Source organism: Liolophura sinensis, chromosome 6 (genome assembly GCF_032854445.1).
Source record: "Liolophura sinensis isolate JHLJ2023 chromosome 6, CUHK_Ljap_v2, whole genome shotgun sequence".
NCBI classification, from domain to species: Eukaryota; Metazoa; Mollusca; class Polyplacophora; order Chitonida; family Chitonidae; genus Liolophura; species Liolophura sinensis.
Window position 1 is genome coordinate 8853400 of NC_088300.1, and position 23227 is coordinate 8876626.

General features: G+C 40.0%; 1 protein-coding gene across 1 annotated transcript in view; it reads right to left on the reverse strand.

Moving 5' to 3' along the window:
- The window catches only part of LOC135466713 (WD repeat-containing protein 81-like), a 30007-nt gene that overhangs the window by 5873 nt on the left and 907 nt on the right, over positions 1-23227 (reverse strand). Inside the window, exons 2-19 of the mRNA XM_064744363.1 lie at positions 22152-22324; positions 21055-21211; positions 19535-20773; positions 18861-19046; positions 16954-17003; positions 16203-16371; positions 15713-15903; positions 13781-15348; positions 13289-13428; positions 12403-12522; positions 11683-11986; positions 10997-11173; positions 6103-6220; positions 5344-5459; positions 2788-2974; positions 2079-2149; positions 1637-1696; positions 457-577 (exon numbers count right to left, since the gene is read on the reverse strand). Of these exons, the coding sequence (XP_064600433.1) occupies positions 457-577; positions 1637-1696; positions 2079-2149; positions 2788-2974; positions 5344-5459; positions 6103-6220; positions 10997-11173; positions 11683-11986; positions 12403-12522; positions 13289-13428; positions 13781-15348; positions 15713-15903; positions 16203-16371; positions 16954-17003; positions 18861-19046; positions 19535-20773; positions 21055-21211; positions 22152-22324 (5147 nt within the window). The remainder of the gene's footprint in view (positions 1-456; positions 578-1636; positions 1697-2078; positions 2150-2787; positions 2975-5343; positions 5460-6102; positions 6221-10996; positions 11174-11682; positions 11987-12402; positions 12523-13288; positions 13429-13780; positions 15349-15712; positions 15904-16202; positions 16372-16953; positions 17004-18860; positions 19047-19534; positions 20774-21054; positions 21212-22151; positions 22325-23227) is intronic.

A 23227-nucleotide genomic window follows, 5' to 3' on the forward strand; every position in this document is an offset into this window, starting at 1 on the left:
CCAAGATGGCGATGTTGACGGAAAATAATTTCGCCAAACCGAAATCATATGTTTGTAAATGAAAATGCGACATTTTGTCAGACTGATGGGGACAGGTAGATACCTGTAGGTGAAAGGTACAAAAAAAATCTACCTGTCTCTGTGACAGGCTGTTTAAAAAAAAAACATTCTACCCCTGTTAACCACTTAAATGGTCATCCATGGAAGGAATAGTCTGATCATATATATATATGCATGTAATTAACACAGAGGGCACCATGAATTATGACTTTCACTGCTACAGATGGATGCATGGATAATATAAAGAGAAATCAGTGTAGTTTGGGGAAGAAATAGTTGTTGACAAACAATGAATTAATTTAAAAACAAATTTAACAAAACAGAACAGTAGATTCAAGTAAATATAAACACTGCAGACCAAATTTGAAAACAGTTTCCACTGAAAGACTAACTTACACGGCAGACCCATCACCATCACTACGAAGAGACCATAACTTGACTGTCTTGTCTTTGCTGGCACTGATGAAGGAGTTCTCATTGTTCATTACACACACAGACCGGATGCTGTTTGAGTGACCTGCAAATACAAACACACAAAACTGTGACACGAGAGAAAAAGGGGAAACACACATGTGACTGGAGTGCAACAGCATATACAGGGGAAACACACGTGACTGGAGTGCAACAGCATACACAGGGGAAATACACGTGACTGGAGTGCAACAGCATATATAGGGGAAACACACGTGACTGGAGTGCAACAGCATATATAGTTGAAACACACGTGTGACTGCAATACAACAGCATATACAGGGGAAACACACGTGACTGGAGTACAAGAGCATATATAGGGGAAACACAAGTGACTGGAGTACAACAGCATATATAAGGGGAAACACACGTGACTGGAGTACAAAAGCATATATAAGGGAAACACGTGACTGGAATACAACAGCACATATAGGGGTAACACACGTGACTGGAATACAACAGCACATATAGGGGTAACACACATGACTGGAATACAACAGCACATATAGGGGTAACACACGTGACTGGAATACAACAGCACATACAGGGGTAACACACGTGACTGGGGAAACACACAAATTCAGACTGCTTGGTCATTCTACCAATACAATATACATGATTTTTTTTTTTTTTACTAAAAGTTCTCTACATTTACTTATTTATTTAATTATTGGCACTTTTAAGTCAGGAAATGAACAAATTCTTAGATGTCTTTAAACAGATGTAAATTAACTCTTATCTTCATAAGTGTACAATCATCCAAGCTTCTGTTGCCATTTATAACAGAACATAAATGTCAGTTAATATCAATCAGGACTCATGTCCGCGTCCACTTATGAATTCAGATTTTTTTTCTCGTCTTCTTTTTTTCTGTTGCAAAGGCAATAAACCACATCAGTACTTCACAAATAACACCATTATCATACACAGACGCATTCAATTTTGATTTTGGGACCAAAAAAACTGAAAAAGACATAAATACTGATACTATTCATACGCTGAATCAAGTCCCTAATGTAGACACAAGTAGGTAATCGAGTATAACAAATAACTGTGTACATACATCTATATATACATCTGTACATTCACAAGTAAGCAAACTTACCACGGAATGTCTGAAGTTTTATCTGTTTAAAATTAAACATGGTATCCCTTTCACTGAGGCCTGTAAGCATAATCAACATACCTGTTTAAATAAACTGATCTCAGAATTGTATTTTCATCCTCTGAAAGCTAATATACGTTGTAACCACATATACGTATACATATTCTGAATAAACATCACTATCTGTAAGGAATAAAACGAAAAAAAAAACCCACAGAATAGAACAGATTGACGAACAAAATCCAATGGTTGTAACACATTTGAATATACAAGTATGTTTTTTTAAGTTTTATTTTATATATGCATGTATTACAATTTTTTTAAGTTCCATTAGTCTTGAGATACTGTTTTGATACTACTGAACTGAACAACACTACTAAAATTAATCGTATAAATATATATACAGTAATTGATATAGAGCTTGGTATAAAATCTACATTACCTAATTCATGTTCCCAATAGGCCAACCAGTTGCCCTTCAGGTGGCGTACTGTCTGCTGGTCCATGTCTGTGCTGCAAACAACAGGCAAATCGCAAAATATGATTGAAAAATTACACTCATATATCAAAAGGCAACAGGTGACACCACAGCAGGAGTTTCCTAAGCTGGTGACACTGTAAATACTGTTCCCCTGAAACCTGTGTCTGTATAATGTCAATGATTACCATCAGAGAAAAACAAACTACTTGTGACTAATACTAGCCATGCTTTACTCTGTTTTCTTCACTGCTCATACCATCACACCCTACCTGCACATGTACACTTTTCCAGGGACTCATCCCACAAACAGAAACAGCCATATCAGTTTACATGCCTTTTTTAACCCGAACACCCTACTTGTAGGCCATACTTGAAATTTTCACTTTACATGTGTACACAATGCCAGTTAGTTTTATGGGTTGGGGAAAGTAAGCCACTGAAATTTTACTGGTTACTTGAAATCTTTCTAAAGTATGACATTCATGACATTTTCATGGCAAATACATGTAAGTGATCTTCATTAAACGTAAGATTGTGCAGTTCCAAAAGTGCTGTTTACTGCTTACCTTCATTAACTCCCCATTTGGAGACTATGTCCAAGAATAATACACCTATCAAAGCAACACCATACACCAACAACAGAAAGTATAGTCAGCATTAGTGAGCTCACCATCTGAGTTTCTCTGGGTCAACACCCAGTATCCCTGAGTGTTTCAGTTTCCTGTTCAGCTGTATATCAGTGACAGGTGTCTCAGTCTCTCCCTGCAGCTGAATTCTGTTCCCTACCATGGCCACGTTAGAGCCAATTTCCCCACTCTCAGTCTGCTGCTCAGGGCTGAATGGAGCTGATTTTAGGCCTGAAGTCAGAGGTAGAAACATGCAAGACTAATTACACTTGTGTCTTGATTGTAATCAACACATTTGACACATATCATCTGTACAAAGACCTGTTCACTGTACCAGCTCTATATAATGTTCAATGTCAGAAATGCCACAATTACCTACATGTACATGTACATGTTTAATCAAAGACAGGCATTTAGGCATCTGTTTACATACATATGAAAGGATAAAAAGAGAAAATATGACAATCATTTGAACATGCTGACTACACAACTGTCTATCTCATTGGACAGTTGAGATGTCTTACCTGTGACAGGTGATCCAGGTGTAACATCCACACTGACATGAGAGACTACACAGCTCACTACACTGCACTAATCATGCTGACTTCACAGCTCTCACTGGACAGTAGATACATCTTACTTGTGAAAGGTGATTCAGGTGCACCCTCCATACTCACATGAGGCTGACACCTGATCATGCTGACTACATAACTGTCACACAGTGCTGTCTCTCTCAGTGAACAGTTGAGATATCTTACCTGTGACAGGTGATCCAGGTGTAACCTCCATACTCACATGAGGCTGACATCTGATCATGCTGACTACATAACTGTCACACAGTGCTGTCTCTCTCAGTGAACAGTTGAGATATCTTACCTGTGACAGGTGATCCAGGTGTAACCTCCATACTCACATGAGGCTGACATCTGATCATGCTGACTACATAACTGTCACACAGTGCTGTCTCTCTCAGTGAACAGTTGAGATATCTTACCTGTGACAGGTGATCCAGGTGTATCATCCACACTGACATGAGAGACTACACAGCTAACTACACTGCACTAATCATGCTGACTTCACAGCTCTCACTGGACAGTAGATACATCTTACTTGTGAAAGGTGATTCAGGTGTACCCTCCATACTCACATGAGGCTGACACCTGATCATGCTGACTACACAACTGTCACACAGTGCTGTCTCTCTCAGTGAACAGTTGAGATATCTTACCTGTGACAGGTGATTCAGGTGTAACCTCCATACTCACATGAGGCTGACACCTGATCATGCTGACTACACAACTGTCACACAGTGACAGGTGATCCAGGTGTATCATCCACACTGACATGAGAGACTACACAGCTAACTACACTGCACTAATCATGCTGACTTCACAGCTCTCACTGGACAGTAGATACATCTTACTTGTGAAAGGTGATTCAGGTGTACCCTCCATACTCACATGAGGCTGACACCTGATCATGCTGACTACATAACTGTCACACAGTGCTGTCTCTCTCAGTGAACAGTTGAGATATCTTACCTGTGACAGGTGATCCAGGTGTATCATCCACACTGACATGAGATGACATCTGATCATGCTGACTACACAACTGTCACACAGTGCAGTCTGCCTCAGTGGACAGTTGAGATATCTTACCTGTGACAGGTGATTCAGGTGTATCATCCACACTGACATGAGATGACATCTGCTCATGCTGACTACATAACTGTCACACAGTGCTGTCTCTCTCAGTGAACAGTTGAGATATCTTACCTGTGACAGGTGATCCAGGTGTATCATCCACACTGACATGAGAGGACATCTGATCATGATGACTACATAACTGTCACACAGTGCTGTCTCTCTCAGTGAACAGTTGAGATATCTTACCTGTGACAGGTGATTCAGGTGTATCATCCACACTGACATGAGATGACATCTGATCATGCTGACTACACAACTGTCACACAGTGCTGTCTCTCTCAGTGAACAGTTGAGATATCTTACCTGTGACAGGTGATCCAGGTGTATCATCCACACTGACATGAGATGACATCTGATCATGCTGACTACACAACTGTCACACAGTGCAGTCTGCCTCAGTGGACAGTTGAGATATCTTACCTGTGACAGGTGATTCAGGTGTATCATCCACACTGACATGAGATGACATCTGCTCATGCTGACTACATAACTGTCACACAGTGCTGTCTCTCTCAGTGAACAGTTGAGATATCTTACCTGTGACAGGTGATTCAGGTGTATCATCCACACTGACATGAGATGACATCTGATCATGCTGACTACACAACTGTCACACAGTGCAGTCTGCCTCAGTGGACAGTTGAGATATCTTACCTGTGACAGGTGATTCAGGTGTATCATCCACACTGACATGAGAGGACATCTGATCATGATGACTACACAACTGTCACACAGCGCAGTCTACCTCAGTGGACAGTTGAGATATCTTACCTGTGACAGGTGATCCAGGTGTATCATCCACACTGACATGAGAGAACATCTGAACATGTTGACTACATGTACATAACTGTCACACAGCGCAGTCTGCCTCAGGGGACAGTTGAGATATCTTACCTGTGACAGGTGATCCAGGTGTATCATCCACACTGACATGAGAGGACATCTGATCATGTTGACTACATAGCAGACGGATCAAGTCATCATTCTTCAAATGTTGTTCAATATGTATGCTAGGAACAAAGTGTACAAACACATAAAGACTTGATAAAAGATAACTTTGAAGTTATTTTACTAACAACTGAACCACTGTAGTAAATGCTTTGGATAGAAACTGATGGATGCTACATGTACAGACATTACAAAACTGTATAGGAAATTTTGCATTCCTCATGTTTCTTTGCACAAATTATTATGTCAACCTAATTTTTAGTCAATGCTAGGCATAATTTTTCAAAACATAAAACAATTTATTTTATTTGACTGATTGTTTTTTAAAACCATACTCAAAATTTTTTCATGATGGGAGCCAGTTTTACAGATGGAGGAATCTGGAATGCCTCTGGTAAACAATTAACCTTTTGTTAAATTCCTTTGCCATGTGTCACGTACAGATATGCACACAATACAGGCGACAGACAAGCGGTCTCCAATGAACACAGGGCTGTGCCAACAGAGACAGCATCTATGACCATTTATCTTCACCACGGCATCACAATCTGTGAGAAATTCTCAAATTCTCTGTCCAAGGCCAGGTTTAAACCAGTATCTCAAAAATTAAACAGACAAAATGAGCTGGAAATGTTTCTATGGTTCGCATAAGTTACTAATAACACTGTAGATGTAAGATGAGATACACATCCACATGTACAGTACCTGCCAAAGATTCTGCATAATGGAATGTATGAAGTGAAGGCCAGTTCAGGGGAAAAGACTCTTGCTAACTCATCCATTATCCTCTCCTTGTTTGCTGCTTTAGTCTCGTACTGTTCTTCTGTTGAGAATATATGCATGTGGACAGGTAAAAATTAACAAACTCACAGTTAATGAGTGAGCACATCACACAACATGACACCAGGTGACACCATTTGAGTCAGTGTTGCAAACATATCCTACAATTTTGACATATTGTAGCCTACATGTATGCAGAAAAGGCCTTACCCCTCTCATAACAGTTACAAAAACAGTCTTACCCCTGTCATCGTGTGCAGATGTCTGATTCAACTACCATTCCCTACATAAAATGATATGTACATGTATTTGAAAGGCATTAGCCCTGTCATCTTGGTCAGGTGTTCAGGTGTCTGATTTAACTATTCTACCCTATATAAATGATATGTATCTTTACATGAAAGGCCACGCCCCTGTCATCTTGGTCAGGTGCTCAGGTGTCTTATTCAACTACTCTACCCTACATAAATGGTATGTATATGTACATGAAAGGTCATACCCCTGTCATCTTGGTCAGGTGGTCAGGTGTCTGATTTAACTATTCTACCCTACATAAATGATATGTATCTTTACATGAAAGGTCATACCCCTGTCATCTTGGTCAGGTGCTCAGGTGTCTGATTCAACTACTCTACCCTACATAAATGGTATGCATATGTACATGAAAGGTCATACCCCTGTCATCTTGGTCAGGTGCTCAGGTGTCTTATTCAGCTACTCTACCCTACATAAATGGTATGTACATGTACATGAAAGGTCATACCCCTGTCATCTTGGTCAGGTGCTCAGGTGTCTTATTCAACTACTCTACCCTACATAAATGGTATGTATATGTACATGAAAGGCCACGCCCCTGTCATCTTGGTCAGGTGCTCAGGTATCTTCTTCAACTACTCTACCCTACATAAATGGTATGCATATGTACATGAAAGGTCATGCCCATGTCATCTTGGTCAGGTGGTCAGGTGTCTTATTCAGCTACTCTACCCTACATAAATGGTATGTACATGTACATGAAAGGCCATGCCCATGTCATCTTGGTCAGGTGGTCAGGTGTCTGATTTAACTATTCTACCCTACATAAATGATATGTATCTTTACATGAAAGGCCATACCCCTGTCATCTTGGTCAGGTGCTCAGGTGTCTTATTCAACTACTCTACCCTACATAAATGGTATGTATATGTACATGAAAGGTCATGCCCCTGTCATCTTGCTCAGGTGTCTCATTCAACTACTCTACCCTACATAAATGGTATGTACATGTACATGAAAGGTCATACCCCTGTCAGGTGGTCAGGTGTCTGATTCAACTATTCTACCCTACATAAATGGTATGTATATGTACATGAAAGGTCATACCCCTGTCATCTTGGTCAGGTGCTCAGGTGTCTTATTCAACTACTCTACCCTACATAAATGGTATGTATATGTACATGAAAGGTCATACCCATGTCATCTTGGTCAGGTGTTCAGGTGTCTGATTTAACTATTCTACCCTATATAAATGATATGTAGATGTACATGAAAGGCCATACCCCTGTCATCTTGTGTAGGTTTCCAGGTGTCTCATTTAACAACTCTACCCTGCATAAATGGATTGTATATGTACATCAAAGGCCTTACCCCTGTTATCTTGGCCAGGCGTTCAGGTGTCTGATTTAACTATTCTACCCTATATAAATGATATGTATCTTTACATGAAAGGCCACGCCCCTGTCATCTTGGTCAGGTGCTCAGGTGTCTTATTCAACTACTCTACCCTACATAAATGGTATGTATATGTACATGAAAGGCCATGCCCCTTTCATCTTGGTCAGGTGCTCAGGTGTCTCATTCAACTACTCTACCCTACATAAATGGTATGTACATGTACATGAAAGGTCATACCCCTGTCATCTTGGTCAGGTGCTCAGGTGTCTTATTCAACTACTCTACCCTACATAAATGGTATGTATATGTACATGAAAGGCCATGCCCCTGTCATCTTGCTCAGGTGTCTCATTCAACTACTCTACCCTACATAAATGGTATGTACATGTACATGAAAGGTCATACCCCTGTCATCTTGGTCAGGTGCTCAGGTGTCTTATTCAACTACTCTACCCTACATAAATGGTATGTATATGTACATGAAAGGTCATGCCCCTGTCATCTTGCTCAGGTGTCTCATTCAACTACTCTACCCTACATAAATGGTATGTACATGTACATGAAAGGTCATACCCCTGTCAGGTGGTCAGGTGTCTGATTCAACTATTCTACCCTACATAAATGGTATGTATATGTACATGAAAGGTCATACCCCTGTCATCTTGGTCAGGTGCTCAGGTGTCTTATTCAACTACTCTACCCTACATAAATGGTATGTATATGTACATGAAAGGTCATACCCCTGTCATCTTGGTCAGGTGCTCAGGTGTCTCATTCAACTACTCTACCCTACATAAATGGTATGTATATGTACATGAAAGGTCATACCCCTGTCATCTTGGTCAGGTGCTCAGGTATCTTCTTCAACTACTCTACCCTACATAAATGGTATGTATATGTACATGAAAGGTCATACCCCTGTCATCTTGGTCAGGTGCTCAGGTGTCTTATTCAACTACTCTACCCTACATAAATGGTATGTATATGTACATGAAAGGTCATACCCCTGTCATCTTGGTCAGGTGCTCAGGTGTCTTATTCAACTATTCTACCCTACATAAATGGTATGTATATGTACATGAAAGGTCATACCCCTGTCATCTTGGTCAGGTGCTCAGCTGTCTTATTCAACTACTCTACCCTACATAAATGGTATGTATATGTACATGAAAGGTCATACCCCTGTCAGGTGGTCAGGTGTCTGATTCAACTATTCTACCCTACATAAATGGTATGCATATGTACATGAAAGGTCATACCCCTGTCATCTTGGTCAGGTGGTCAGGTGTCTTATTCAACCACTCTACCCTACATAAATGGTATGTATATGTACATGAAAGTTCATACCCCTGTCATCTTGGTCAGGTGCTCATCTGTCTGATCCAACTATTCTACCCTACATAAATGGTATGTATATGTACATGAAAGGCCATGCCCCTGTCATCTTGGTCAGGTGCTCAGGTGTCTGATTTAACTATTCTACCCTATATAAATGATATGTATCTTTACATGAAAGGCCACGCCCCTGTCATCTTGGTCAGGTGCTCAGGTGTCTTATTCAACTACTCTACCCTACATAAATGGTATGTATATGTACATGAAAGGCCATGCCCCTTTCATCTTGGTCAGGTGCTCAGGTGTCTCATTCAACTACTCTACCCTACATAAATGGTATGTACATGTACATGAAAGGCCACGCCCCTGTCATCTTGGTCAGGTGTTCAGGTGTCTTATTCAACTACTCTACCCTACATAAATGGTATGTATATGTACATGAAAGGCCATGCCCCTGTCATCTTGCTCAGGTGTCTCATTCAACTACTCTACCCTACATAAATGGTATGTATATGTACATGAAAGGTCATACCCCTGTCATCTTGGTCAGGTGCTCAGGTGTCTTATTCAACTACTCTACCATACATAAATGGTATGTATATGTACATGAAAGGTCATACCCCTGTCATCTTGGTCAGGTGCTCAGGTGTCTGATTCAACTATTCTACCCTACATAAATGGTATGTATATGTACATGAAAGGTCATACCCCTGTCATCTTGGTCAGGTGGTCAGGTGTCTGATTCAACTATTCTACCCTACATAAATGGTATGTATATGTACATGAAAGGTCATACCCCTGTCATCTTGGTCAAGTGGTCAGGTGTCTGATTCAACTATTCTACCCTACATAAATGGTATGTATATGTACATGAAAGGTCATACCCCTGTCATCTTGGTCAGGTGGTCAGGTGTCTTATTCAACTACTCTACCCTACATAAATGGTATATATATGTACATGAAAGGTCATACCCCTGTCATCTTGGTCAGGTGGTCAGGTGTCTGATTCAACTATTCTACCCTACATAAATGGTATATATATGTACATGAAAGGTCATACCCCTGTCATCTTGGTCAGGTGGTCAGGTGGTCAGGTGTCTCATTTAACTACTCTAGCCTGCATAAATGGATTGTATATGTACATCAAAGGCCTTACCCCTGTCATCTTGTGCAGGTGCTCAGGTGTCTCATTTAACTACTCTACCCAACATAAATGTTGCAAACATATCCTACAATTTTGACATATTGTAGCCTACATGTACGCAGAAAAGGCCTTACCCCTCTCATAACAGTTACAAAAACAGTCTTACCCCTGTCATCGTGTGCAGATGTCTGATTCAACTACCATTCCCTACATAAAATGATATGTACATGTATTTGAAAGGCATTAGCCCTGTCATCTTGGTCAGGTGTTCAGGTGTCTGATTTAACTATTCTACCCTACATAAATGATATGTATCTTTACATGAAAGGTCATACCCCTGTCATCTTGGTCAGGTGCTCAGGTGTCTTATTCAACTACTCTACCCTACATAAATGGATTGTATATGTACATGAAAGGCCATGCCCCCGTCATCTTGGTCAGGTGCTCAGGTGTCTTATTCAACTACTCTACCCTACATAAATGGTATATATATGTACATGAAAGGTCATACCCCTGTCATCTTGGTCAGGTGTTCAGGTGTCTGATTTAACTATTCTACCCTATATAAATGATATGTATATGTACATGAAAGGCCATACCCCTGTCATCTTGTGTAGGTTTTCAGGTGTCTCATTTAGCAACTCTACCCGGCATAAATGGTATGTATATGTACATGAAAGGCCTTACCCCGGTCATCTTGGGCAGGTGACAGACTGTACTGTTTCCTCCAGGAGCCTGTGTTACTTGGAGACTGGGCAGAGCTAAGGTAACTCACACTGACAGGGGTGCCTATACTGTACTCCTGAGTCTCTGAGTCCATCTTGATATTCAGGTAGGTGTCATCAGTTGATCCAGGACTGGCACCTATGGGTAGTAGAGATGTACAGATGTTCACACTGTTATGTTAGTAGACACAAACTACAGGTTTGTAAACAGGCAATCATTGAGAAGTCAGAAATTAGGAGAAAAATTTAAGACTTACATGTTCGACAAATAGTCATTACTTATGACACAAAAACCTGGTAAACTTCATTTATCTTCTCTGTCTACAATGTTTTTTTTTTTAACAAAACATGTGTACTGGAGGATGATAGCCATATTTAAGACATAAAGAATCAATGCTTCCACAAATTTGTAGATTACTGTATTTCTCCCAGTTTAGTTTTTTTCATGTAGCTCATTTTGCTTAATTCTGATGGATTCATCCACCTTAGATTAATTTTTCACAAGAAAAAGTTAAGCAATGCCATCAAAAGTATGATTTTAAGATTTTAAATCCAGCGATCAGAAATCATACTGGCCAAAACATACTTTCTAATTCAAACTATAGAAACTTTAAAATAAAAGATTTGAAAATGTAGAGTATATCTTACAGAGACTAGATGCTGAGGCGACCTTGCTGAGAGTGGGAGGTACCCCAGGCTCTTTAATGGATGATGAATCCCCCTCTAACTTGGGCTGAGTGTGTACGCAATCAAAAGCAGCAAAGAACTTCTGCAGAAGGATTGTCATGTGTTTACGCGTCATCTCAAAGCCAATTCGTAGTCCGAGTATGTAGATAACATCTATGATCTTGTAACAGAGGATGATTCTTGGCAGAGGGCCTGATGGAAAACTTAGAGATGGCAACGATGCTAGGCGGATAACAGGCAGTAACATATCACAGATTAAAGTGTCCTGAAAATAAGAACACAGTCTGAATTAACTTCTATACCAGTGTGTTGAAGTCTGTAATGGCAGTCAAGTTTATGATTAGAGGAACATGGAGCAATGTTAAAACAACAGAATTTCATCACGTGCCAGAATTCATCACCTGTGTCACCCGGAGCTGGAAAAACTGCCCAAGGCTTATAGCTCACTAACATCTAAACTTTGAGTACAATGGCAATATACTTTTACTTTGCTTGCACAGATTATTCACTGGGATCAATATTAAAATGTAACTCATACTGTCTTCAGATTCTCTGATGAATAAACCAGCATACAAATGCAATAACATTAAACCAAAATCAGATTATGCACACCTGCATTTGTGCACACATATCATCCCAGTACCCTGACTTTTCTGCTGATCACATGTAGAGTTTACCGACCTGTAGGATATCCATAAGTGTCTTGTCAGACAGGTACTGTGTGGCGTGTCTGAGGAGAACCACGGCACCGATGAGTCCCGCTTCCGCCCGCACCGTCATCCGCTTCATTGACACTGATATCTGCAAAACCACACAATTACACATCACATCAATGTCAATGTCAAACAAACAAAACAAATACATGCACTTATATGTACATGTACATTGTATTTATACAACTCTCAACACTTCTTAGTCAACATTTCCTTCCAAGGACACAAAATCTGCACGTTTAATACACCAAGGTTTTACATGAGGTGCACACTCACTTCAGTCAATTTTATTGTCATTACTTAACTTTATTGTTGTCATTTAATTTGACAGCAGCAAGTTTATCTATATTTAACCAGAAAGCAATTGGACGAAACCAATGAACTTTATCAGGTACATGTACTTGACAATGGCCTAAAGGCTGGACTTTTATCAGTGTGATCTGTACTTTAATAAAACACATAGCTTCACTGTAAAGGTTAGCAATCTGAAACAGAAGGCAGACTAGAATGTTTTGTTATCAAAGAGCCTTCACTAAGTGGATTTTAAAATATCCTTCAACTGACATACAGCAAATTCATCATTTGCCAAACTTCAAAAAATTTTAAGAAAAAAATTTTTTTTTAAATAAATTGACAACTTCAGTTGCCCTTTTTGCATTAAAGGTAACAAATTATTTTGCTTCCTTGTACTTTTCACATTAATGAACTACATGCATGTCAGTGGATATTATTCTTCTCAGAAAATGTCAAAACACACAAAATGAAAACTACATGAGTGAAAAAAACAGTATGTACTGCAAACAGGATAGATGAGATTTTGGCACAGTAAGGGTTCTAAAATCTTTGTAAGTTACCATGTCCTGTATACATGGGAAGAACTGTGAGAGGACGACCCTCTCTCCATACAGCACAGCCATGTGACCCAGACAATCCAGCAGCTTCCAGGCATTCCTGTCCCCAGCAACCAGCTGACATGACTCCACTGAAGACACATCTGTCAAGTAACAATTCATTATCCTACACACCTGTACATGTTGTAGCAGATAAAACTTCATTATCCTACACACCTGCACACGTTGTAGCAGATAAAACTTCATTATCCTACACATCTGTACCAGCAACAACAGATAAAGATTCACTATCGTACACATCTGTACAAATAACACCAGGAAAAAATGCATTATCGCACACATCTAAGCAAGTAACAACAGATAAAACTTCACTAGTCTACCAGTCCATATGGGTAACAACAGATAAAACTTCGCTATCCATTTATAATACACGAAGATTGTCAAGATTGTCTCAGTGTGCATGTACTGTGCATAACAAGGATCTTGTGTGCTCACCTGTGGGAGACTCCGGTAAAAGCTCCAGTTGTTCCTCACCCAAGTAACACAACCCAAGCATGCGGATAAGGTTGCGTGACAGGTACTTGGCAGTCAGAAGAGGGCCCAGGCGGACGGACAGCCACTTGACGCTATCTGACGCCACGTCACAAATGTTGGAGTGGGGATTTTCTGTAGAATGGTTAGAGTACGCTGAGCGGAATTCATCCGTCTCACTGCGTACTAAGTTTGTGTTTAGCAGTGAAGACGCATCCTCACATTTCTGCTTCAATTTGAAAGCCCTGGAATTGGCTGCAGATTCAGGAGTGTAATACTCTGATTTGGATACGCTGATTCTCTCCCTTTTCTCTTCTGGGACTGCTGGTCTATCGTGAACTTCTGCTGAGGAGTCGCTGTCAGGGTTGAATGAGGAAGGGTCATCAAAGACGGAGTACAGGTCACCCTGACTTTCAGGGATTTCAACGTCACTGTCACCTGTCATGTCTGTGTTATTACGCGTAAATCCAACAATCCGTGAGATGCTGTGCAGGGATTCCTTACCGACACTTCCTATGCCATACTTGAATACTTCTGTGTCTGTGCTAGTGTCCGGTGTCAGCGAACTCCGGCTTCCCCGTGGCCCTGAGCTCTCAGAAAGACTGTCATCCTGGCTGTGATTGGCTTTTTCCTCATCACCCGTTTCACCACCAATTGACAAATTGTCTGGAAAGTCTTCATCTGGCTCCAGAGTTATCTCCAGCTGAGATGATGCTGTAATCATTGACGCATTATTATCCAGGTCTGATTCATTATCAGACTCAGTGTGATCGGGATCCATGTAGCTATTTGGAGAAGGCTCGTTTTCAGTTTCGCTCTGGTGGTCACCTTCCTGGATTTCCTCGTCAGCTATGTCTTGCTCGTTCCCCCAGACAAAGTCTTTGTAACCTGCCACTGCTTCGACCAAAAGAGTGGAGAAGTTGTTGAGAAATGTCTGCATACCTAGGCGTATGATAATCTGAAGCAGATAAACACGATGGTACAACTTCATGTGTTTGGGAGAAGAGCTCTCCCCGCTCAGCAAAGTTGTTAAATATTTCAGGAACTTTTTCTTGCTTTCTTTAGGCCCTAAAGCTTTGGCAGTGATATTGAACAGATGCCAGGCTGCCTGGACAGAGGTGTCAGGATTCTGAAACATCTCCTCTACATAGGGGAGAACCACCTCAAGCTCCTCTTCTGACAGCTTCATGTGCGTCTTTGATAAAAACCTCTCCAGGGTAGTCACTTTTTCTCTGGCCAACACTTTGATCCAACGCACCTTTTCCACAATAAGCATATTGCTGAGTCGGACTTTCTCTATCTCAAACTCCTTCTGTTGAATGGCATACAGACACTCATACAGGTCGGCAAAGTGAGCAGGGAAGGGGAAGACATCCACACAGGGATGTAACAGTAGGGCAGCATTGGGCGGTGGATAGCCCAGCTCATTCACGGGCTCATACACAAATAATGGACAGTTGAAATCTTTTGGCTCTTTGACATTCTGGCACTTGTTGAACTGCAACAGCACATGCACTGCACAACGAAGTGGTCTGAAGATGAAAGTAGAACTGTACTCAGTAAAAACAATAATGCAACTGTGTTGAGAAAGGTAAAACTGGTCTACTCCTTTTAGCCAATAAAGATGTTCACATAACAGGAATACACAGCTTCAATCTTCCAGGTTATTGGATCTAATGAACAAAATGCATATGCATGTATCTCTTACTGTCAAAATACTGAGAGATATATGTCCATGTTGGCTGAAGTTAAGGAACCTGTTGAAACAATTTTGGCAAGATCAACAAATAATGATGACTTTAACTCATGCAGATTTCTGCAATTTTAGGACAACATGGAGTCTTGAGAAAGTCATGCAAATAAAATCTTACGGCAAGAAACTTTTCTCTGTTTTACCTTGGTAAAACAATAGGATCCGCCTGGTAAACCCTACAGATGAGCCTGTATCTGTCCAGCAGGCTTCCACATGGGTTGGACATTCTTAGGGCAGGTGCATAGAACATCTCACACATCATACAGCCTAGGGCCTGCATGTCACACCACACCAAATCCTGTCGACCACCAGACCCCTTCATACTTTCTGTCTTCTAATGAAAGAAGATATTCTCTCTTAGATTATATTTTACACTATATCTTGCAAACACATGGCCTATCGTGAACACACAGTTTTACAAATCAAGTCAAAATAAAAACTTTGCATTTATATATAAGTGTATACCAACATGTTTCATTTGTTTTTTTTGTTTTTGTTTTTTTTTTTGTGGGGGTGGGGGAGGAGGGCAAAAATCTGTGTATATGTTCATACGATGAAGTAACTCAGTAAAATATATGTAAATGTAGCATATGAATTCCTTCCAAACAACTCAATGCCGCCCCTTAAACAAACCTGCTGCTTGGAAGAAGGTGGTAAACACTGCATTGTTTTCGCAGAAAAGCTGTAGAGAGACTCGAGATGATCCAGTTCTGCCAAGGGGTCAAAATCATGTGGTAAACGGATAGGGGAATGCTCCGGGCGAGACAAGGGAGAAAAATCTGGACCAGAGCTGCTGGACAATCTGCAACAAAGTTGGTAATACACATACAAAGAATCCATATCAAACAAAGTGCAAACACAGTTCCAGTTATGATGTAGCTAGTGGATTTTATCCATGATACCATCACTGTGTACAATGTACATGTACAGGTAACACATAGACTGAGATATCTAGGCAGGTACAGGTAACACATAGACTGAGATATCTAGGCAGGTACAGGTAACACATAGACTGAGATATCCAGTCAGGTACAGGTAACAAACAGACTGAGATATCCAGTCAGGGACAGGTAACACACAGACTGAGATATCCAGTCAGGTACAGGTAACACACAGACTGAGACATCTAGTCAGGTACAGGTAACACACAGGCTTAGATATCCAGTCAGGTACAGGTAACACATAGACTGAGATATCTAGTCAGGTACAGGTAACACACAGACTGAGATATCCAGTCAGGTACCGGTAAAACACAGACTGAGATATCCAGTTAGGTACAGGTAACACACAGACTGAGATATCCAGTCAGGTACAGGTAACACACAGACTGAGACATCTAGTCAGGCACAGGTAACACATAGACTGAGATATCCAGTCAACATACCTTGTACGCGGCAAATCTGTCTCTGTGTAAAAGCTGTTCTGTCCTGGTACCTGCAATGACGTGGTTTTGATGAGGAACTATCAAGTATGCCTCTTTCACAAATAAGCCTATTCCAATGGATTGAAGACACATCAAATCCTACCAATCACTACACAGTCTATTCATCTCCAGTTAGTGCAGAATGTTAACATGTACAAACTCCATGCAAATAACACAAACATGACATGCATAAAACAATACACAAGAACAGACTAGTAACAGACAATGATAATGGCTGGAGAGTCAGGCCATGCAACCTGTTATGAATATAACTTTATAACTGATAAGGAACAATGCATTGCAGCCGATTTGAAACACCTTCTCAATTTTTTTTTCTGGTGGGGGGGGGGGGGTAGGGTGTGCTTACATTTCTATGCTGTACAGTGGTCCAGAACATTTCACTGATATGTTTTTCAAAAATTCCAAAAATGTAAAATTTTAACATTCTGAAACATTTTTGTCAAAAAGTTACACTACAATTGAAATTAATACACTCTGATAAAGGACTCACACAGATGAAGAAAGTGGCAATGTCATTGTTAGAAATTATGCTGAAATCCTGAATACAAAGCAGTACCTGTAGCATAGACATGGCATCTTGTACCTCTGACATGATGCACTCTGGGGTTAGACTTGCATCTGCTTCTATATCACCAAAATGCACAGTCTACAGGCAGTGGTTAATAGAGGCCCAACAGACAGATAGCAATCAAGAAAACAGGTAAAGATGTGCAGAAAACATGCCTCATAATAAAGCTGTACATACATTTGTCAATCTTTTCATAACCTCAAATTTTTGATGCAAGTTATGAAGCCAAGCACTTCCATGTAAAAGACAAACATAACCTCTACCAGTCTCCGTCTTCTTTTAATAAAAGACTAACAGTGGAATGGTTTTCTTTGAATGGCAGGGTCAAACAAAACATAATCAAGACAGGACAAGATTGACAAATATGGGTACTATTCATGCAAAGATAAAAACAATGTGTCCAGCTTAACATTTAACAAATCACAAATCACATCCACTCCAATACACTTTTTGCCAGCTTTTCAATGAACTGCAGCTTAGTTATTCAGGTTAAAAAGTATTGTCTTTTCCATTCATCTGTTTTATAGAAGTATACACTTAAATGTTTTCTGAGTCATTGAAAACTTTTTTTTCACAATGTCAAATTTAAATTCAAATTTGCGTGAATGGCATTCTGATGGAGAAAAAAAAGAAAAACAAACTAGCTTATTCCAATTTCAAACAAGCCCACAAAATGTCATAAAAAACATGTCATTTGATACATGTGATCGTAAATATAAAGAACACCGAGAAAAAAGTTTTCGACGATTCTCCTTCTAACTAGTGTTAGTGTTACTGTCTTTACTTTGTTACACAGGTTAATGACAACAAAAGTTTTAAAAGATTAAATTAGTACACAACAATTTGTACATATTAAAAGCAGACTGATTCAGCAGAAATAAGTTTGTTGACAGCACAATCACATTCACTCCAAATTTACTTTTAAAATCACCTACTGCTTTCGTTTAATTAACATTAAATCAGCATGGTATGACAGTATGGGAGCAATTCCAGACTAGAAAAGACTTGATTGTGAATAAATATGACACTAAAAGGCTTTATAGGCACAAACAAAAAGTAACAATGTCCATGCATTCAGAAACATCCATTTAACACCTAGTACAAGAGATTCTCTGTCAGAAACTGTCGAAAACTTTTACCACTGTCTGAATAAGTTCGAGCTTACAAACGTGATTCATCCATATAAAACAAGAATATCTCACTTTCAATGTGCTAAACCATAGATCATAACTCCATAAAGATAAGATGCTAGTGGTCAAAGGGAGATAACGCCACTCACCTTACGCCGTGTCTGAGTCTTGGGAGAGACTTTAGGTGGGACAGCACTGTTGTGACTTGGGGAGGGGCTGCGGTAAGGATGCGGCTGTTCAAACAGCTGGACCACCCCGTGGTTTGTCACATTAGTATGCTGATCCGCTAAGTGAAGGTACACATTCTTGGATTTTACAGCTGCATGAGAACTGAGCTGAAAAAAATATGCTTATGAGAAACCATTTCCAAACAAAAGATTTTAAATAGTGTTACCACATGTAGTCCAGTAATGAAGAACAGCATTTTGGATAACAAAAAATCATGTGCTTCAATGGTGTTTGACAAAAAGTCGGGAATCTTTTCCAGTGGTTTATCCAGCGATGCAGCCTACAGCTGATGTGGTCACTCTCTAACATTACACACTGACAGAGGGGTTACCTGATAGCCAAAGGTGAGGTTTATCCACTGATGTAGCCTACAGTTGATGTGGTCACTCTCTAACATTACACACTGACAGAGGGGTTACCTGATAGCCAAAGGTGAGGTCTATCCACTGGTGTAGCCTACAGCTGATGTGGTCACTCTCTAACATTACACACTGACCGAGTGGTTACCTGATAGCCAAAGGTGAGGTCTATCCACTGGTGTAGCCTACAGCTGATGTGGTCACTCTCTAACATTACACACTGACAGAGGGGTTACCTGATAGCCAAAGGTGAGGTCTATCCACTGGTGTAGCCTACAGCTGATGTGGTCACTCTCCAACACAGCCAGATGTTTCTCCACAAAGTCCCGAGGTGAGTAACACCACAAAGGAACCTCAAGGTCAGGTAGGTCATCATGGATGGTGGTGAACACTGTGGGGTCGGTGAAGAACTCCGGGATACACTCATCAGGTGTCCAGTCCTGTAGCCTCTGCATGGTGCTAGGGTACTCATTAGGTACCCACTTAGTCCGCACGTGAGCACAAAGAATGTTTCTGGGTGTGATTCTGGCTTTGTAAACATAGTAGGTAATATCAGAAAGGACATCAGATATATGATGTGGGGTTTGAGTGAGCGTAGGCTCCACTACGGAACTACCCAGCAGGGGCATACTTTCGTACATGATATCCAGCTGCCTGTCGCCTTTGTTGATGCGATACTTGGACATGGAGAGGTCTCTGTAGCCCCCATCTGGGTGGGAGAAATCCATCACCCATGGCAACACCGGGTGGTTGTTTGGATCATTCATCCTCCGCCCAGCCAAATAGTTGAGAATCATTAAATAACGAAAGTTTGATATACGTCTGTGTACCCAATCATCTACAAGGGTTGGCAAGTCAGCTTCCTTGTAGGTGGCATAAACATTTTGATTTAAAAATTGCCTTGCATCTGCAAGCGATGATGCAGCTTTTGATAACACCAAACTAGTGTGCCAGGGTGGAATCTGTGCTTCACCCTGTGGTAAGGGTTTACCCTTAGAATCCTTACTGTCTTCATGTATGTTCAGAGCATTTTCTCTTTCCGGCCTGTTCACATTTTCACATTCTTCCAATTCCGTATTAATCTCATTAAATCGTGGTGTACAGAGATAAACCCAAAGCTTGCTGTCTATTCTCAAATTCTGCAAACTAATGTCCCCTGCACGTAATCCTCTTTCATGAAGACGACGCAGCGCTTGCAGAATCTGGTAGACCACAAATAGTACTTTGGCATGTGAGGTAGCGAACAGTGCTGGACTAAAATGAACAATGTCTTGAACAGAGTATTCTATGTAGGGCTGTAGAACAAAGAAGAACTGACAAGTCTCGAACAGTGCCAGGACTGGGACGATGTTAAACATTTCTGTTGTGTCTCCATGGCCTGTGAAGGGACGATTGTCTTCAGAGTTAAGGTTATCCAAGTCATGGTAAGCCAAAGGCTGAAGACGGCTAATCCACTGACGAATCACCTCTGTGAACTGTGACAACAAAAGGATGAAGACAGTGAAAAACTTACTGAAAAGTAATATCTTTAGATATAAAGGTAGCTGAAAAAAAACAAAAAAAAATTAATGTCATTTAAAAGTGGAGTCAATATTTTATCAATGTCAATTATGATCTAATAACATGTGTTAACTGTTCATGTCCACAACATTTCCTTTATTCTACACAGTTCAAGAACAAAAGATTGGTTTCTATGCCATTCTAGGCATTTGGCTGCCCAAGGTACAAATACCTACATGACCTAGATTGTACTCACTTTCTCTTCTGGCTTCCTTTCTGGTTTTGGGGTAGCATGTGAATATTTGGTTGTGGCATTTTGCCATAAGTTAGAATAGTTCTCCCTGGAGATGTGGGCCATTAACTCAGTGAAACTCAACTTAGGATTCAGGTTGCACAGTGGCCCTTCAGATAGACTGAAAAATATGAAAAGTACTTTCTATATAAATGTCAGCAACTGTGGCTAACAAAGAACTCATTAGTCGAGCCATGTGAGGCCACGATGTGACTAGGGTGGGGTATAAATTTGTGCAATCATCGACGGAACAATGAATATGGTTACCGAGAAATGGTGCTTCAGAATTTTGAGATAGGTGAAGCCATCATTAAAGTCTTCGGGCATACATTTCCATGGGTCAAGCACTTATTGTAAATAATGCGGAAGTTAGAATGGTAACGCCACCATCGGCGACGGAAAAAAGTTTAACCCAACATGTTTTTGTGATATAATTGCCCAGTTAAGGTGGGTTCTCTGCTTACTGGTAACACCATTATACTAGATACCTAGGTTCTTCAGGTCAGTCAGTGTCCTGCTGAGCAGGGACAAGTAGTATTTTCATACGGTGGCAGTACAGCTTTTAACCCCAGGAGGGAAATGCATATGGCCATTGATGATTGCCGGTGGTCAATTATTCTGGTGGTCGATTATTCTGGTGGTCAATGTTTTGTGGTCATTATGGTACTCTTAAATTGACCTTTAACATTAGATTAAAAGGATACACCTGAAACGTGATTTACAAGGATATTCAGGCCAGTCCTACATGTATTTCTAAATCTTTAATCTCCCTTTTAGAGTTTTTCCTAATTTAAACAAAAAATGGAATTAATAATTTATACTGATAGGTATAAAACAGTATGATATTTGAAAAATAATTATCTACATATTATATCAGTATAAATTACATTGACTAATACTATTACAGTAACACAATTATAGCAACAATAATTTCCACAGCAAATATAAATAGTGTGTGAGATCAGAATAGAGTACATGGAAAATTACACCAACAAAAAGTGCAACTTGGTAATGGGCAAATTTTAGGTCATGTACCCTAACTAAAAGCACTGTTCACATACCTATGAACTAATTTTTCTGACTTGGGGATGCATTTGATGGTAACCCTACGCCAAGGTCTGGGGAGGGTTACAAGGGACGGGGCCAATAGGTGTTCACATTGAGCTGCATCCAGAGCTTTAGAGAAAGAGCCAAATCCACCCTGAACTGCATGTCGTAGCCACTCCTCCTGAACCTACAGACAGATACAAGTGCATATATTCACACGCTGATATTTAACAAAGAAAAAACTTAAATAAGCAGTCACATATATATTCACTCGCTGATATTTAACAAAGAAAAAACATAAATAAGCAGTCGTATATATATATATATATACATATATATAATGCCATAATCAATGTTTCAAGGGAAATCTTATCAATCAAAACTGAACATAATTTTAGGAAAAAACATGGTACAGGTTAACAAAGATTGTGAAACTAAAGAGAAGATAACATTTCTGTACACTGTACACATTGTGTATAGTTATTCTACATTCTCAGGGAGCATTAATTACATGTATGTTCTCTTGTGACAAGATAGCCTGGGTATGATATTTATTGCGTATATGTAATTAACATCCTAAGTCATACAGCAGAAAACATGAAATCCCTGAAGTTGGTGAATCAAACCAAATTCCTTTCATTTCAATTGATAAATGGACAGATATGGCGAAATAACCACATATTTCACTTAAATGTATAAAAATACATTCAAAGACATTACCTGATAAAGTATATTTCTGACTTTACCTAATATCTAATATGTTTTGACATGGTTTGCACTGACAGGACAGATAATGAGACTATATTAGAAACTATGAGCACACTTGGGGATAGACAACCTATCAAAAGTTGGATAAAAGCACCTATTATTGGTAAGTTGAAAGCATGTATACTGTGTGCATTAAAATATTGCCTTTATACCTGAAACTGATAAGACTGATAAGGCTTTAATCTGAAAACCCATCTAAAAATATGAAACCAGATTTCCACATTACTCACCTGGCCTAGCTACAAATTAGGGCCACCAAAGTTTTTCCCAATAAGCACACATATAAAAGCTGAATTACTTTAAGAAATATATAAACATAATT